Source organism: Panicum virgatum, chromosome 4K (assembly GCF_016808335.1).
Source record: "Panicum virgatum strain AP13 chromosome 4K, P.virgatum_v5, whole genome shotgun sequence".
Classification (NCBI taxonomy): domain Eukaryota; kingdom Viridiplantae; phylum Streptophyta; class Magnoliopsida; order Poales; family Poaceae; genus Panicum; species Panicum virgatum.
The window spans coordinates 28,346,311-28,364,925 of NC_053139.1; the positions used below are offsets into that span (position 1 = coordinate 28,346,311).

General features: G+C 50.2%; 1 protein-coding gene and 1 pseudogene across 1 annotated transcript; both read right to left on the bottom strand.

Annotated features, from left to right (window-relative positions):
- Nucleotides 1-2,530: 2,530 nt before the first annotated feature.
- On the bottom strand, nucleotides 2,531-3,643 carry LOC120703607 (ethylene-responsive transcription factor ERF098-like). Its single transcript, XM_039987737.1, has one exon. The coding sequence runs from the start codon at nucleotides 3,516-3,518 to the stop codon at nucleotides 3,144-3,146; it is 375 nt and encodes a 124-aa protein (XP_039843671.1). The 5' UTR covers nucleotides 3,519-3,643; the 3' UTR covers nucleotides 2,531-3,143.
- A 9,755-nt stretch (nucleotides 3,644-13,398) lies between these two features.
- Nucleotides 13,399-16,606, bottom strand: LOC120702084 (annotated as a pseudogene).
- Nucleotides 16,607-18,615: the final 2,009 nt, after the last annotated feature.

An 18,615-nucleotide genomic window follows, 5' to 3' on the forward strand; every position in this document is an offset into this window, starting at 1 on the left:
GCGGTCCGGCCAATTTTGGCAACACGACGACAGCTCTTTTGGGTTTGCTTACATGGGCGCTCGGAAGCTCACGCAGCCTGGGGTACGGTCACTACTGGAATCGACCTGTTTCCCTAGGGCCAAAACCCTAAGGAAATGGTTGAAAAACCCTAGGGAAAAGACTTCCCTAGGAAAATTGGTAAGGGAAGGTTTCTAGGGATATTTCCGACGGAAAAGAGGAAGTGCCCTACGATTCCGACGAAAACCGTAGGGAATGTTTCCCTAGGAATCCTTGAACCCTAGGGAAACTGCAATGCAAAAGTTTAAAAAAAATGGCAGCCCCAAGGGCCCCAACTCCGCCCGCCGACGCTGTCGCCTTGCTCCGACCGCCGCGCGCCGCCGTACCCGGCCGCCGCATGATGCTGCTCCGCCCGCCGCGGCCCAGCCTTCGCGCCCTGCTGCACCACCGTCCGCGCGCCACCGCTTTCCGCCTGCCGTGCTCCGGCCGCCACGCTGCACCTGCGCAACAGCGCCTCACCTATGCGCCGGCGCCTGCTCATCGGCCGCCGCGTGCTGCTGCTCCGCCCGCTGCAGCCCGGTCGCCTAGCACCCTTGCTCCGACTACCGTGCACCGCCGCAGCCTCGATGCCGCCTGCCTCGGCTTCGCCTGCCGCGTGCCCCAGCTCCGCCGCGCGGTTCTGCAGCCTGCTCGCTGCCCCGCCGTGCTCCCCTTGCTCACCGGTTCCAAGCTCCGGCCGCCGCGCCCCCTTGCTCCGCCAGTCACCATGCTCCTCCAGCTCGCCGGTGCCACGCTCCTCTTGCTCGCCGGCCGTGAGCTCCGCAGGCCACCACACTCCTGCTTGATTTGTCACGACAGAGAGAAGGCAGCGAGGGGATGAGATGAGAGATGAGGAGAGAGGAGTGAAGTGACGAGAGGATACGAGAGAGAGAGATTGGGGTGATGCTTTAATTTGAACTAGACTAGCGCGTTGGACGTCATTTTCCTACGATATGGGTAAATTCCTAGGGAAAGAACCGATGTTTCCCTAGAAAATAAGTTAGATTCCTAGGGAAATTGATAGTTCCCTAGGTTTGTTGAAGAAACTGTAGGGAAACACTATTTCTCTAGGAAACAACAAATAATCCTAGGGAAACACAGTAGTGGGTTTCCTCCATCACTTGCAGTGGAGAATCAACACCGTCCCCATCAGCTTTTGACTACGGATGGTTCCAGTGGAGACGGGGAGGCAAAAGGCTGCTTGCTAGGGGATCTTTGTGCTACAAGGAGCACTCGCCATTTGTCGGTGGGTGCATCATCTCAACAAAGCCCAGAATAAAGATCCATATGGACATATGGTCAATCCAGCCAAGCTTGTTAAATTCTCACTGCGAATAAAGTCCGAGCCGCTTCAAATACTCACTAAAATAAAATTTTAAAAAAGTACTAGTAGTTAATCTAGAGGCAATAGGTAGACAAAATTCTCAAGACGAGATACTGATGTGTGTGAGTGAGTGAGTGAGTGAGAGATATTAGATATATATAGAGAGAGAGGGAATTAAAAAAACGCAACGGCTCCCCACTGCAATCGACCTTGACTTTAGTTGGAACGAATCAAATATTTGCTGCGTGCGCATGTGGCGTTCTATTCCTTTTGTGTAACCATGGGCGGAGCCTATATATATATCCAATAATTGAGACTGGAAGAATAAGAAGGCCGTTGAATTGTAAGGAAATACTACCACCATTTCTAAATAATTAAGGTTTTATCATTCAAAAATTATTCTAAAATAAATGAGATATTAGCAACTCTTTTTTTTCTCTCCTTCTCCATCTCTCCTCGCTTTCTCTGCCTTAATCTCCATGCAAAATTTTAAAACTCCATTTATTTGAAAACAGAGGTAGTATATATTTAGTTTTGCCACACACCCCATGCTAATAAAACCTCAAAATTCTAGAACATATTTTTCTAGCTTCTTCCTTGACCCCCGTCACTACGTGGCTCCATCTTGATCAAGCTCCGTCGATCTACCACTGTACAGCGCATAGATTTATGGGTCGACAAGAAAACACGTCCACTTTGAAAAAAAGAGAGAAATAAATATCTAATTGCATGTTTGATTTGTCACATCATTGGCAATCCTGCTGTACTATCTCCCTCTCCGGCTCTGATGTAGTGCCACTATACAGGCGTCATTGGCAAAACCTACCTACGTGTATGTAGGCCTTTTGATGGACACTCCGAACATAGCAATATGCATAGATATCTATAAAGTGTGGTATAAAAATATTTGTATTATTTTCTATAGATCGCACGAATTGAACAGGAAAAACCTCAGATCTTGCGATAAGAATATTCCCAGTCATTTTCTCTGATCCCTATCCTTTCATTTTCGAGAAGAAGGGCCCATGCATGGACTTGATTACCACTCCCTTTCATTCACAACAACCAGATGTCGCTGGATCAAATCTGGGGGCTTTCACAACAAACAACTACTGGTAGTATTTCCAGAGTCGACGCCACTATTTAAAATAAGTTTGTATGCATATTCATTTACAGCAAGGCAATTGTACTGTATGCATTCATATCTCTTTTTTATAGAAAGGAAGTATAATAATATGCATTTTTATTTAAGCAAAATACACATAGCATTGTGCACTATGCATATACGACGGATGGAGCGAGGGACTATATAGCAGTGGCAACGTACTGGCGTTTGAACCGAATGCATGGATGGTCTCTAGTAACTTCATCCCGTCTTCATGGCCTGGTGACAAGCAAGCAGCTAGTAGTATATAATATAATAATATAAGCACGCCGCATGATCTTGCTGCTAGCTGGAACAATGACGTGTGGGATGTTTAGTCTACACGTGTGTCCACGCATGCAAATCATGACTAGTTATGGCTAGGAGTGGTAAAGAGTCCAAGATTTTGAACTAGAAAATCTAAGGGCCGGGCCTTAAAAGGATCGGACTCTAATTTTATATAATTTTGAACTAAATAATTTAAGGATCTTATTTGGCTGTGAAAAGATCACTAGAGTCATGGTCCATTACCACCCTAGTTAGTTATGGCCATGCTCCAGTCCGTGCACCGAAAGAACCGAGGGAGGACCATCCATTCTTGATTTCTTTCCCGTAGCTCTCGTAGTATCATGGTATCATCAGTAGTTCTTGTTGTTGCCCTCCGCGAGGAGCTCGTCCAGGACCCTGCTGTCAAGGTACTCCAGCTCCACCTTCTCCGAGTCGGGGACCCGGCCCCTGCCGGCGCCCGTCGTCGCCGGAGCCGAGGAGGAGGCGCCGCCGGCGCCTCTGCACCCCCTACCGGCGGCCTCGACGGGGAAGTTGAGCACGGCCGTGGCGCCCTTCATGGCGAATGCTTCGCGGTCGTAGGCCCTGGCGGCCTCCTCGGCGGTGTCGAAGGTGCCGATCCACTTGCGGGCACCGCCTCGCTCGGGGTCCCGGATCTCCGCCGAGAACTTGCCCCACTGCCGCTTCCGGACGCCGCGGTACTTGCCCTCCCTCTTGTCATCCTCCATGCAAGCTAAGCACAAGAAGCTAAGCTAGCTGGTAGCTACTGATCGATCGATCGAGTTCAGAACGATTCTCACTCTCTCTCTCTCTAGCTAGCAAGAGTATGTAGCTAGCTAGTAGTATGCTGTTGGGATTCTGGTGCATGTGTGGATGGCAGCTGCCGCTGCTATTTATACACGGTGGGCGGCATACGGTATCGCATGCCGGCAGAGAGCCGCAGAGGCAGGCATGGTGGCCCCGGCCGTTAGCTTCCTATTTGTTGGTCGCATTCCCATCGCGCTCTGCCGCTTTTCTGTGACCCTTCTACGGCGCGGCAGCCGGCGGCTCTGATGCCCGTCGATATGATCGCTCCTCCTCTTTTACAGCTGCTCTATGTCGACCAGAAATCGACAGGTGCGGAGGATATGGTGGTAGTGTGTATAGTACAGTACTAGCTAGTAGATGAGGGCAATCAACTGCAGTTAAAGATTCTTCGCAAGTGTAATGTTAAACGGACGTTTAATTTGATCCTGACAGAGAAGGAACATATAGAACAGAAAAATATCTCCTCATGTACATGCGACCGATGGGGCTTATTCATATTCAAGCATTCCATTTCATCTCGAGATTCCAACTTGAACTCACAGATGGAATAAAATACATTTAAAGTTGTATTTTAGATGGAATCTCGAGGTGGATGGATGGCAGAGATATGCTCGGCAGTCGCATGTGCATGTGGTTTTTTCACCATACACCAGACACATATAGAGAGAGAGATAGGGCGGCTGGCCTAGCTGCTGGCTGGGCCGGGTGACGACTGACGCCCATGTTTGTGACTGACGACGTCAAAGCCATCGGGTGCTCTGGACTAAGAGGGAGATGGGGTGAATTAGACAATATTAAAATCTTCACCTATGGCTCCAACTAGTTTGCACAAAACTTAAACTAAAACAAACTAACTAGATGTGCAACTACGGTTCACCTTAGTGTGTAACCCTCATCCCAAAATTTTTTTGCAACATATAGCCAATCCTAGCAAGATACTACACTAAGAAGGTAAAGGCACACAAGTTGCAATATGAAATGTGGAAGTTAAAGAAAGGGATGAGAGGAAGCGAACTCTCGACACGAGGATTTATCATGTGGTTCGGATTGTCACAAAGGCGTCCCTACGTCCACGTTGTTGAAGCACTCACGAAGAGTATCGCTTCCCGGCAATCAAGTCTCTTCCGTGAACACAATCACGGTCACCTTGATCCCGATCCTCACTAAGGGAGATTGCCCACGAAGGAGGGGTCTCCGTCCCCCACACAATGTCGTCGACGCCGCTCCACACCAAGCTGGAGGGTCGTTGACTTGCCGGCGAGCCACCAATTGCTCCAAGGGGCCGGCGCACCGTAATACAAGTATGGTTCACTCTAGAACTAGCCACAAGGATCTCAACCTTGCGTGTTCACTCACTCAAGAGCTAATATAGCACTCACACTTTACAAAGCTGGTGCTAAAACCTAAGGATATGATCAATGAGCTCTTGTATGGCTTGGAGGTGTTCTTGGGTGTGTGTATGACTTCTAACAACTCCAGCAAACTCAAAATAGTCGGGGTGAGGCGTATATATAGGCCACCAACTCAAGAGAGCCGTTACTAGCCGTTGGCCAGTTTTCTGCGTAGACATCGGAACTTCCGGTGCATAGGGCATCGGTTCTTCCGGTCATTCTGCGCTCTGAAGTAGCCGTTGGCCTCTCTGACACTGATGCAGCAACTTCAGGGACCATCGGATGAACCGATGCTATAGCGTCGGAACTTCCGGTGACATTTGATCTTCATATATCCGTTACACCTTGCTGACGTCATTGCACCGACGCATTGCTCCGATGGCCATCGGTTCATCCGGTGCTGAAGGCTTGGCTGCTGTACGCTTAACATCGTCTCTGGAACATGGTACATCAATTGCACCGATGCCTCTGAATGGACCGTCGGTTCAACTGGTGCTGCACTCTTTCTTCAGTTGATCTTCCATTGATCTCTAGAGGCGCTCAGACTTGCACCGATGACAGGGCGTCGGATCTTCCGACAACCATCGGATGCACCGATGCTCATGCATCGGTTAAACCGGTGCCTCTGTTTTCTGCCGAACTCGTCCAATGCATCGCAACGATCAATTTGATTCTTCAAATTTATTCTGTCTTTGGATTTCCACTATGCTTTTACATCTCTACGGCGGATTGGATTTGTCATCTTGATGGTGGATTGGACTTGGCGTCTCGACGATAGATTGGACATTGCGTCTTGACGATGAATTAGATATGTTGACTCATATCCATGGGACCTAAAACTCTTACAAGTGTGATCTCACAAACTCATTAGTCCCATTAATTATGTTGTCACTCAATCACCAAAATCACAAACAATGCCATGTTCCTCATACGACGGTGCAAGTGCAACGGAAGATCGGAGCAGCTAGCTAGCTAGGCCATCGCAGCGCACGAATGGAGGCAGTTACTACATTCGATCTATCGCTCGGCGCGGTCGGTCGTGGAGGTCGCTGCTAGCGGAATCTCGGTCACGTGGGTGGCGCCCAGGACAGCGGACTAACACAGGACGGCCGGGATAAAGCTACCGGGATTTCAATTTCACCGCGCCGGTCGACAGCTGCTAGCTCTATCTACCATCATCTTTACCTCGCCGCTGAGAGCTCCGATGGATCCGGATGAGCTGAATTATTATTATGGATCCATGGATGGACGGACGGAAGGGGACGTCGTCGTAATGCTCCATCGAATCGTACTATATATGCTGTACGTGCCGACGACGGCGCTGGCTCGGTCGCCTCGATCGCTAGAGCTCTCGGCCGGCGTATCAACTTGCTTGCCCGTCGTCTGTGGAGAACGACCCTGAATGCCACCAGAGTTCGATCTGGGCTTCTCTGGCAGCTGCCTTCGATCCGTGTGCGAGCGCAAGACCATACAACAGCGCGCAGCGCAGGACGTCGAGGATAGATAGATTCTCGCGGAGACCAATACCGGCTCGAGCCGTGACCGTGAGGCATACATAGATATTCGACGATATGATCCACACTGCGCGCGGGCACCTTCCTGCTCCGATCCGTTCGTTCCGAGAAAGCTATGATAGATTGTGCAGACGCGGACGGATTGGAGCTCGCGATCGCACGGGAAGAAATTAAACACCCGCCGGATCGGAAAGGTAACACACGAGAGAAGAAGGTTGGCCCTTCTTGTGCCGAGCAGCAGGCTGTAGTCGTCATATCGAGTCTTATTTTTTTGCTTCCATCCGGCCGGGTCTCGTCTTCTCGTCTGATAGGCCTCCGATCCGATGTATGGCTACTGGACAGACGCGTTTGAGATTCCACATCATTTTCTTGCATTCAACGTAAACACACATATACTAGCCAAGGTCCTGAATGAGTGCCCGCCACTTGCAGCTAGGGAGAATTAATGTTAGCCATGACAAAAGTGATGTACATGTGGCCAAACTGCACGCATTTAGAATGCGGAATAAACGCGTGCATATGTTCCACGCAGGCCTTGCAAGAATTTTTTTTAGATATATGTGTAATAAGGAAGCACAGAGTTCATGCATGCTTCATATACATAGAGGAGGAGGTCCACCTGGCCAAAAAAGGTCAGGGAGCAAGGAAAATATAGAAACTGCTACTTTTAATAGCTTCTCTTAGAGCAACTCCAACAGCCTGACCAAATCCTTGGCTAAATTTGGAGATTTAGCAAGCTTCTAAAACTATGGAAAGCCCTCCAAACAAGAGGGAACCTAACAGCCTGGCTATAATCTTGAGTTTCTATATTCAAATCAGTTCTGGCCCACTCCGTCAGCCTCTATCTCCAACCTTCCTTGCTGCTGCCCATGGCTACACGACGGGAGGCCACCGCGCCGCCCTCCCGCTTGCTCGCCGCGTCGGGCCGCCGTGCTTGCTCGCCGCGCTGGGTCGACACTCGTTGCGCCTGCCCCCCCGCCGGGCCGACACCCACCGCGCCAGCAGCCCGCCTGCCGCCATAGCGTCGGCCAGGGGAGGGGATGAAGGAGGGGTCGCGCGCCACCGCCGATTGGATGGAGGATGCGGGAGGGAGAGCGCGGCGGGAGGGCGAGCGCCACCGATGAGAGCGCGAGCGCGAACACTGCGAGAGGGCGGCAACGCGAGGCGACGACGGCGAGATGGCATGGCGGCGGGGTGGCGTGGCGGTGGGATGGAGTGGCAGCGGCGAGCGGCGGCGCGGGGCTGCAGGAAGGCGGCGACGCCGACGCGACCGCATGCCCGTGCCCAAGTCGCTGGTGGCGCGAGGGCGTCGGGAGGGGGGAGCGCGCGTGCGGGAAAGAGCGGGGGGAATGGCGGGGGGACCGGCGGGAAGAGTGAAAAGTGCGCGCGAGGCCTGGGATAGCCAGGGGAGAGAGGTGCTATATATGGCCAGGGAGGGGAGGAATATGGCCAGGCAGATAGCCGGCCTCCCTAGATAGAAGGGCTGTTGGATTTATGTTTTGGAGCTTTTTTTTTGCAAACCCTTTAGGATAGCCTTGCTCTTGGAGTTGCTCTTAGGAACGTAGCGGGGCATCAGTGTTTTATTTGAGATCTACTCCCTCCGTTCGTAAATACTAGAGGACATCTTTGACTTTTGATCACAAGTTTAATCAATTGTCTTACTCAAAAAATTTAGTAAGTTTCAAAAATCTTATGTATAACTCACTTCGTCATCTAAAATATTTTAAGCATGATTAATATTTTCATGTATTTGTATAAATTTTTTAAATAAGATGAGTGGTTAAACTTATGATCAAAAGTCAATGGTGTTATCTATTTATGAAGGGAGGGAGTAGTTTGCAGGTGCCGAGGATGGACGTCGTATGGTACGGAGTGCATGCATGTGTATGCTTTGGTACCTTTATAAAAAATGTGTATGTTTCGGTAGAATATATAGCTAGTAAGAAGAAATCAGCTTCAGTTAGCTGTAATTTTATCCAGAAGCTAGCAATGCAAGAAAATACGATTTCCAAATTAAGAATGCAGCAGTGATCTATTTGCAAGCATAATAAGGTCGTCATCAACCACCGTACATACCTACTGACAGTTGCAGAAGGCAACATGTTGAGAACAGTCGAGAATATAATACTAGTCCTGCTTCGTTCTTACGTAATGCTAGGTACCCGCCGGTAACGAACCAGTCAAATTAAATATTCCTTTTACCAGTCATGGTGGGATTCATTTCGTAGAATCATAGCCAGAACAACTTTTCTTTTCATTGTCAAGGGTGCTCACAGGACAGCCAGTCTTTTTGAAGCTTTTCATGTGCGCGGTTGCTTGCATTGCTTGCTTTTAGTGTTTGCCGCGCGCCATCGTGTTTGCCACAACCTTGGCTTAGCTTTATGGATGTGGAGTCGGCCATTATACTGCTCAAGGGATCTATCGATCTACGGAGAGCACGATTGATGATGCTGACGAGCTAGCGCAAATGGACTATCGACGCCAGCATCTGTATGCATGGTCACACACCGGCCGGCCCTTAGCACTTGCACACAGTTGCACTGCACCGGCCGAGACGATATGATGATAGATGCATGGGGCCAGGCCTGACAGTGGCGGCGGCAAGCCGGCTACTAGCTAGATAGCCGATCGATATTACCCGGCGACGGACCGCGACGGCCAGCTCCGCAATATAATCAGCAGGGAAGGGATCGGAGGAGCTCGCGGATCGCCGGCGCCGTTAGTTGTTCGATCGTGTGGTTCGTCGAAACAGGAGGAAAGAAGATCTCGGCGCAAGTTGCCGCCGGGCGAGTAAAGCAGACAGGGAGAGGCGGGACGCGGACGGCTCGCTCCATCTATCCTATCCCGCGCTGCGGCAATGATTTGGCGAAAGCCGCGCGGTCTTCGCCATCCCATCCGGCGCGCGTCGCCATCCGCGCCCTCGGCGATCACCTGCCTAGGCGCGGCCCCGTTTTGGCATTCCCGGTCGATCCGCTACCAGGTTGGAGCTGGTCGCGCGCTGGGCTAGCTGCATGGAACCTGCCTGCCTAGCTTGCTTCAATTCCTCTTCCCCTCCACGCGCGCGACCGCACTCTGTAGGGCCGCGGTGCGACCACCTCGTCCCCCTGCCGCCGGAAAACGTGGCGCAGCGCGGGCGCCAGACCCCGCGCCGGCAGCCCATGGCTGCGTGCAGCTCAGGCGGCCGACGTGCCCGAGCCGATGACGGTGACGCCGGGATCTATCGGATCGCAGCAGTAGCTGTGTACGTACGCGCGCGGCAGATGAGATATTTCATTCCGATCCGGCCTTCCTTCCTGCTCGTATTTCAAACGGAATGTGTAGAAAGAAGTGCAACCGCGCGCCGCATATTTCAAAACTAAATCGTGACAGTACTTTAAGTGACAGAGTGCACTAAAGAGGAAATCGACCAAATAAAGAAGAAGAGCTTTTGTGTGGCAGTAATTTGCCCTAAGCTCACCTAATATATATACTCATATTCTTCTTGGTGTCTACGCTGCCCTCTTTTACGTTAAAAGAAAAACATAATACTAGAACTCGGAAATTGTATGGCTGTGGTACATCTTGGTACAACCCAGAATGTGAACATGTTGTAGCTAGTGTGCCATGCACTTGGAACAGCAGAGATGGCCTGGAGCCGGCCAGGGATGATTTGCCCTCTTGCCAAGGACGGTTTGTCGTTGGCGACCTGAACCATGTCCAGAGAAATGTCGTATGTATACTCTATCAACAAGTGACTTTGCTAACATTTTTCTTCCATGCTCACTTCCATGCTTCTTGGCTCTTGCCAACCATTCAACCAGACAGTGTCAGTAGGCAATGGGGGCGAGGCAGCAGGCTCGATCCGAATTAAAGTACAAACAACCCAGCAACACTTCCCGGCCCTGAATGAATCGCAGAGACTGATGCATAAGAGGCGATAACCCTCAGGCTGACGTATGCAGCCAAATCACGCCGTTCAGCCATTGATGCAGTATTGCAGTTTGTCCTGCCCAGGCGACAGATCCAAGCAAAGTGTGCTAGTCTAAGACCGTCTCCAGCGGTGGTCTGGAAACGGTCCGGTACCTGTTTTTAGAGGGCGTCGTGGACCGCCACCCGCTCCAACGGTGAACTGGAAAGGAGCCGGCAAATTTAGGGGGAGGAGAGAGAATCGCTAAATCTGGAGGTGTACGGCTGCCCTCCACCCTGCGCTCGTGGGCCCGATGAGATTCGCCCAGCCAACCGTTGAGAGAGAGAGGAGTATGGATGAATGGACGTTGGATAATGTTGAGGAAAAAATAAATATAATATTGGATGGTGCGGTATAGGGGGTGTGGTATGGAGTGTATTGTTGGAGAGAATTTTGATATGGAGTGCGGAATCTGTTTAGAGAGAGAAGAATATTCCTTTTAGGGGTGGATTTTAGAGGGTACCATTGGAGACAGTCTAAAATTCTGCGGCCGTTTTGTTGCCACGCATGGTTGGCGCTCCAAGAAACACAATGTAGATGCGGCCCGTGTTCAGTTACAAAAATCAAAATTCCAAAAAAATTTTCCGGCACCTGCATGGAGACTTAAATCTAGATAAAATAAAAAACGCATTGCGACTGCTATCTGTAAATGGCGAGACGAATCTAATGAACCTAATTAGGCGGTAATCAGACGCTAAATTGCTACATTAATGCTACAGTAAACAACATCTAATGATGGATTAATTAGGCTCATTAGATTCGTCTCGCGATTTACAGACGAGTTCTGTAATTATTTTTGTGATTAGTCTATGTTTAGTACTTGAAATATAGAAAGATATCTTTTCAAAAAATTTACATCGCGCAACCAAACGGGGCCGGTAATGCTCCAAACCAGACGTCCGACACACCCGAAAAAATATCGGACAATGTGGGACCCAGTGCTCCCCACCTGCATGTCCTTATCTCTATACCCTCTTGCTCTCTCTCCCCATTTTCACATCGCAGCCGACTCCTCCATGCGCCCGCCGCCGGCCGGATCCAGGCTGGATTTACGGCGCCGCCGCGCAGGGCGTCCGGGGGCGGTGCGAGGGGGCTGCGGGAGGCAGAGGGTGGCGCTAGGGGGGGACCGGGGCCAGCGCCGGCGACGGGTGGCAGGGCGGCCCGGCGACGGACGGAGGCGACGACGCACGAGGGGGCTGCTGGCGGAGGCAAACGGTGCGCAAGGGGACGGAGGCGCCGACGCGCGAGGTGGCAGGGCGCGGCGAGGTCGGCGCGAGGGCCACCGGCGAGCGGCTTGCTGGATTTGCAGCTCGTGCGCGTCACCTGGCCGGTGCTCTCCACATCGAGCTTCAGGATGTTGGTGGCTTCGTGAATGTTGCAGTAGCATTTTCTTGATGTTGCAAAAATGATTTTTGGTTGTTGCAATTCATCATTTAGGTTGTTGCAGACTTCGCGGATTCGTGAATGTTGCAATAGTGCATTTGTTTTGTTGGAGTAGTGCATTTGGTTTGTTGCGGAAGATGGTTTTTCTTGTTGCAGCATCAACATTTTGTTGCAACATCAACATTGTTGCATCCTTTGGTTTACAATGTTGCAGTAGTGATTTTTATTTGTTGCATCTGTTTATTTATGTTGCAACAACAACGATGTTGAATGCAACATGGGAGAGTGTTGCGGTGGGAGGAGTTTTGTATATTGTGCATTTGACCGGAATGTGAGAAAGATTGAAGAGGTTTTTCTTTAAAGTGTTGCATGCAACACTCATTTTTGTTGGGGTGGGCGTCCGATGGGGGTTATCCCCATCGGACATCCGGGCACCAGTTCCCCTGATGTCATTAGATGGCGTGCGAACATACCATAGGTGTGACGTCTGAATACTAGTAGCCATGTTCGGGGGAGTAATCTCTCTGAATTTCGCTTCTGTTATTCAGGCGCTAGCTACACTGGTATTTCCTATGGAAAATAGGAACATTTCAGGATGCAACATCTGGAGGTTGGAGCCATTGTATGACTCGGATGCTTTTTTTTATAAAAAAAGTAAGATTGACTGAAGTTTGTATGGTCGATAGGTAGTCAGGTATACAGCAACAATGTAGTTTTCTAAAAAAAAATTAGCTAAGAAAACTGAGCTATTTAGGTTACTTGTGGTGAAACCTGCGCACCCGAGTAAGTCCTAGACTTGGTACGGTTACTTGCACCCGAGTAAGTCCTAGACTTGGTACGGTTACTTGTATTTTTCTGGATTCATCGGGGCATGCTTTCGGTGGCCGATGACATTTCTGTCGACAACAAGATGTCCGTGATGACTTCACCAATCTTTTCAAGGCGTTTATAGGGGTAATGTTTGAGTGCTTGTACTTGTATCGGCGAATATGCGTACATTTGCGAGGGTATTTGAAAACAAAATACATTATTTTTTAATCAGCAACAGTGCAGTTGTGGAGTGCGTACCACTCGTGGTTGCCTTGCCCACTTGGTTCTCAATGCCTGATCACTGAGTCTTGTAACGGGGTTTTTAATAAAGGAGTCTTGTAATGGGTGTGAGATTCAACTAAGAAGGCCCATAAACAAAACAAGGCACCTCCACATCGGATGCCTCGCGTGATCCAAGGTGGATGGGCCTACACAGCGGATGCCTCGTGGGAACTCTCTGTCCGGGAAGAAGTTGGACGTGGGCTGATCTATGGTCCATGGACCATGGAAGGGAGACAGTTCGTGGGAAAAAGTCCATTGGCCGGTGGCCCCTCAAATATCATTGGAGTCCGAGTTTGGCCCCTCAACTCAGAAAACCAGAAATTCATAGCCTCTCAACTTTGAAAACCGTTCACATATGGCCCCTCCGGTGGTTTTGATAGCGGTTTTTGCTGACGTGGATGCGGGACCCACATGTCAGAATATTCTTTCTCCCTCCTCTCTTCCCTGTCTCTCGCTGACGCGTGGGCCCTACCTGTCAGCACCATCTTCCTCCTCCCTCCACCACGCCGAGGCACAGCGCCCCGCCCTTGGTGGCCACCATGGAGTTCGCCCCGAACACCACCCACGACGCGGCGTCGCTACCCAGCACCAGCTCGATGGTCGGCACCGCCGGCCCCGCCCGCGTGCTTCCGACCTTGCTCCCGTCGAGGCAGAGCGCGAACGGCGCCACGGCCGGGGCGCGCGGGATCATGGCCATCTCCGCCGCGAACGCGTCGGTGATGGCGCGGTGGATGGACGACTCCAGCACGGTGTAGGACGCCACCGTGCTGAGCTTGGTCCTGCTCCTCCGGTCGATGGCCAGCAGCGTCACGTACAGCGGCACGGCGCGGCCGTTCACCTTGATCCCCGTCACGCCGACGAAGTACTCGTCCGACTTGTCGCCCTTGGTGGACACGCCCGCCATGCTCACCGGGTTCACGAGCAGCAGGGCGTGGACGAGCGACGCGTTGGACAGCTCCACCCCAGGCTAGAACGCGTAGGTCCCGTCGCCGCCGAAGATGGCGGCGCCCGCCGCGCCTGCGGCGGCAGGCAGAACGCGAACCTGCGAAAATCGGAACATGGCGGCCAGCTATGTGGGCAGCGCGAAGCGGGCGCGGCTGAGCGACGCCATCCCCGCGGCCCCCGCCGTGAGGCCCTCTGTCAGGAACGTGGCGCCGCAGGTGAAGAGGACCGGCCCGGGCGTCGGGCGCAGCGTGGTGGGCAGCGCCAGCACGTCGGTGATGATGTTCCCGCCCGTGCTGACCCGGGTAGCCGTGTTCTCCGAGAACCCGGCACAGGTGTCGTTGAGGCATTGGCCCCCGAGCGCGAGAGGCGGCAGGGCTTGGACTCGCACGGCACGCACGTGTAGGAGGTGGACGTGTACCGGCCGGGCTCGCAGTCCACCCAGAGCGTGGTGCCCGCTCAAGATGGCAACGGGTAAAATCCGCGCGGATATGGGTTTGATAAACCCGCACCCGCAAACCAAAATCCGCACCCGCAACCCACTACGGGCATAAAACAATACCCGTACCCGCTGTCCGCGGATATCCGCATGCCCGCGGGCACACCCGCAAACTATGGGAAATCAAATATATAACAGCCAGCAAAAAATAACAAATAAATAGAAGAGTAGAAGCCAACATGTAATAGTCTGATACAAGTAGAAGCCCACAAATAAATAGTTTAATACAAGTACAAGCCAACAAATAAATAGTTTGATGCACAAAGAAAAACATACAACCATACAAGAGTTATTGTTCAACACCATTATTACATAAAAAGTTCTGTTGAACCAACCAAATGGAACTCATATCAGTCGGAATCAGCAGGAGTGATGCAAGAATCTTCTTTCATTTCTTCCTGAATGTCTTCAAGGCAGGACCAAAAGCTATTGAACCTATCACCATCATCCACGAGTCATCAATAAAATGTCCAGTGACAGCCATATAACCTCTTTTTTGATTATCAGCTGTCCAAAGATCAGTTGTAACAGCAACACGGCAATTGGTCCTTTGCAAGAATATCCTAGCTTTCCTTTTCTCACCCTCATAGAAATGCATTATGTCCCTTCTAATAGTGTTTCTAGTACCCATTTTAAACAAAGGCTGCAGGGCACTAACAAACTTACGAAAACCATGGTGATCAACAATGGACAGTGGGTACTCATGCAATATAGTCATGGAATAAAGAGCTTTCCTAGCTACTTCTTGATCAAACACATAGTTTTCTACACTCACTGCTCCTTTTTCAGTGGTTCCAAACCGCAAATTAGTTTGAATTTTATCCCCTGGCCTCTTGTTATTTAAAGGACAAGATGTGAGATGGGTTTTCAGATGGGTTGTACCATTCCTTGAGACGGCTGAAAGATTCTTGCCACAATGCTTGCATTTGACCTTCCATTTTCCATCAACACACACTTGGGTGAAGTCATTCCACACTTTAGAATATTGCTTCCTCTTTTTGCCAGGACCAGCAGCTTGTTCCTCTCCATCTGAAATGTGCACAACATTTTCTTCTGTTGTATCAGTTGCAGCTGCTACAACACCTGATGCTTGGGAGCCTGGAACTTGGGAGCTACTTGGTGTACTAGCCATTGCAACTGCAGAACAATTAACATGTTCAGATCATGCCAATACGAATAGATCAAGCATATACAAGAGCAGATCTAGCGTACACAAGAGTATATCAGTGCATGCGGCTGTTACTGCAGTACATACATGAGGGCGAGCGGCGGACGTACCTGTGGACGTGCAGGAGCTTCTGGTCCTGGCGTCGGGGCCTGGCGGAGCTGTGCCTGTGCAGGAGCATAAGCTTCTGGCGTTGGGGGCCTGGGAGCAGCGGCCGAAGGTTAAGGCCTGACCAGAGGGAAACTTGCGGAGCGGTGGCCGGAGGAGGACCTGGTGGAGCGCCGGCCGGAGGGGGAGCGCAGACCGGAGGGGGTCTGGAGCGGCGGCCGGAGGGGGAGAGGCCGACCGGAGGGGATCTGCCGGCCGCCGGCCAGAGGGGATCTGCTGGCCGCCGGGACGCCGAGTCGAAGGGGAGCTGCTGGCCGCCGAGACGCCGAGCCCGCTAAGGAGAGCGCCGGCCGGAGAGGGAGACGCCGACCGGAGGGGAGAGCGGCGGCCGGAGGGGAGCCGGTGGCCCTGGAGGCTGAGCGCCCGAGGGGGCGATGGGGTTTGCGGCTGGGAGTCGGGGACTCGGGGTGGGTGAGTGGCGGCTGGGAGCCTGGGAAACCCTAGAAACTCTTATATATACTCATGTATTTGGACCCACATGTCAGCGGGTATGTGGGTTTGCGGGTTCGGGTATTAAATTTTGAAATCCGTTAGCAAATACCCGTCGGGTTTGAATTCGTACCTGCACCCGCGCCCGCGGGTACGAACCCAGACCCGAATCCGCGCCCAACAGGTTCGGTGTCCCCGGATTTGCGGGTTTTTTCTACCCGTTGCCATCTCGGGTCCACCACCGCCTTCACAGGCACCTGCAGCATGCGCTGCCGGAACGCCATCACGTACTGCTGCGTCGCGTCGTCCTTGCTCACCGGCAGCACCACTGCGCCCGGGCCGCCGCCGCTGGAGGTGGCCGCGAGCAGGCAGAGGACGAGGAGAGCGGCCAAGGGAGCACTAGGGAGGCGTGCCATGCTGGGAGATGGATGGGGGAAGGACGCGGTGGCTGGCCGATGGCGATGTGAAAGTAGCAGCAGCGGCAAGCGAGGATTTTTATAGCGTGGTGGTGGCTGGTGGGAGAGGGAGGGGGATCGAGAGAGAGCAGAGAGTTCAGAGAGGGAGAGACGAGGGAGGAGGAAAATGGTGCTGACAGGAAGGGCCCACGCATCAGCGAGAGACAAGGAAGAGAGGAGGGAGAGAGAGAAATCTGACATGTGGGCCCCACATCCACGTCAGCAAAAACCGCTATCAAAACCGCCGGAGGGGCTACATGTGAACGGTTTTCAAAGTTGAGGGGCCACGGATTTCTGGTTTTTGAGTCCAGTGATAGTTGAGGGACCACTAATGGACTTTTTCCACAGTTCGTGCCGGCGGCAGGATTATCAGATCAGGAACGGGGGTGCCGCATGTGTGTGCGTCTAAGGCCACATGCACACCCACCAAAATGCGTCGATGCAGCACATGCGTGTGGCAGCGCTCGCATGCACGCACACCCCTCCTAGCCGCAACCCACGTTGCTTTTTTTCTTTCCTGGGTCGCGATGCCCGACAGGACAGGGGCTACGCTTGCTTTTTCTTCTTCCTGCCTTTTTTCTTTCTTTCTCTCCTTTTTCTTTTTCTTTTTCTTTTTTCTTTCCTCTTGTTTCTTCTTTCATTTAATCTTTTTTCTTTCCCATTCTTTTTTCCTTTCTTCATTTCTTTCTTTTTTTCTTTCCCTTCCTTTTTTTTCCTTTCTTCATTTGTTTTTCCTTTCTTTTTCCTTTCTTTTTTCCTTCATTGTTTCTTTTATTTGCGTATTCATTTCAAATGTTATGGGCCATGATATAGGTTTTCATGTATTTTTTTCTATAATCCCATTGATTTAATTGAGCGTTAAATTTTTTTTGACTTAGATTGAGTATCAGCCATTGGTGTTCTAGTTTTGATTTTCTTTTATATGAATTTATTTATATATGTAGTTATGTATACATAAGATTCTGTTAGTTCAATTAATTTATATGATTTATTGGAACTATTTCTACTCTGTTTGTTTAATTGATGAATATATCCTGGTACTACAGACCTTTGTTCGCTTATTCATTCAAATTGTTCTGGTCCATGATACAAATTGTTCTTGAATTGTTTCATGTATTCCCATTGATTTGCTTAAGTATAATTTTTTTGCTGACTCAAATTTAGTATCAACAGTTAGTGTTTTACTTGGGATTTCTTTTATATGAACTTGTTTAATATAGTCATGCATACATATGATTATGTTTGTTCAATTAGTTCATGTGATTAATTGAAACTATTTCTACTTTGTTTGTTTAATTGATGAGAATGTTCTGTTACAACTTTTGTTCACATATTCATTTCAATTGTTCTGGGCCATGATATAATTTGTTGTTCGATTTTTTTTCTCTAATCCTATTCATTTGCATGAATATAAAATTTTTTGTTTGATTCAGATTGAGTATCACTAGAAAGTGTTCTACTTTGGATTTCTTTTATGTTAACTTGTTTATATATGTAGTCATGGGTACATGTGATTTTGTTAATTCAATTAGCTCACACGATTAATCGATATTATTTCTACTCTGTTTGTTTAATCGATGAAAGTATTCTGCTACGAGTAGTCTTTTGTGGATTGCCACTTACCCTCCATTCTGCAATCTCGAATGAATTAAGATTATTTTAGCTGGTCAAAAGCAAAAATAGATTGTGTTCGAGTAATGCATCTGGTTTGCCATGTAATCAGGGAATATTCTTGCTCACGTTGCCATTGTGGTCCAAAAATCATATTATTTAAAAAAAAGTTTTTTGTGAACTTGCAAATGACAAGCCAGAGAACATGAGCATCACGTTGATTCGGGATATGATTGCCAATTAGCACTGTAATCCGCCTGAATACGACACTGTGTGAAGTTAAGATTTAGATTCAGATCCCGTTAAACCTAGACGTGTACCTGTTTAGTGAACGGCTGTGGTTTCTCTTCTCATCTTCTTTCTTTCCTTTTTCTTTTTCTTTTTCTTATTTCTTTCTTTTTGTTTCTTCTTTCATTTTTTCTT

Coding starts and splice junctions, on each gene's coding strand:
- LOC120703607 (XM_039987737.1), bottom strand. CDS start 3,518: ATGGAGGATGACAAGAGGGAGGGCAAGTACCGCGGCGTCCGGAAGCGG.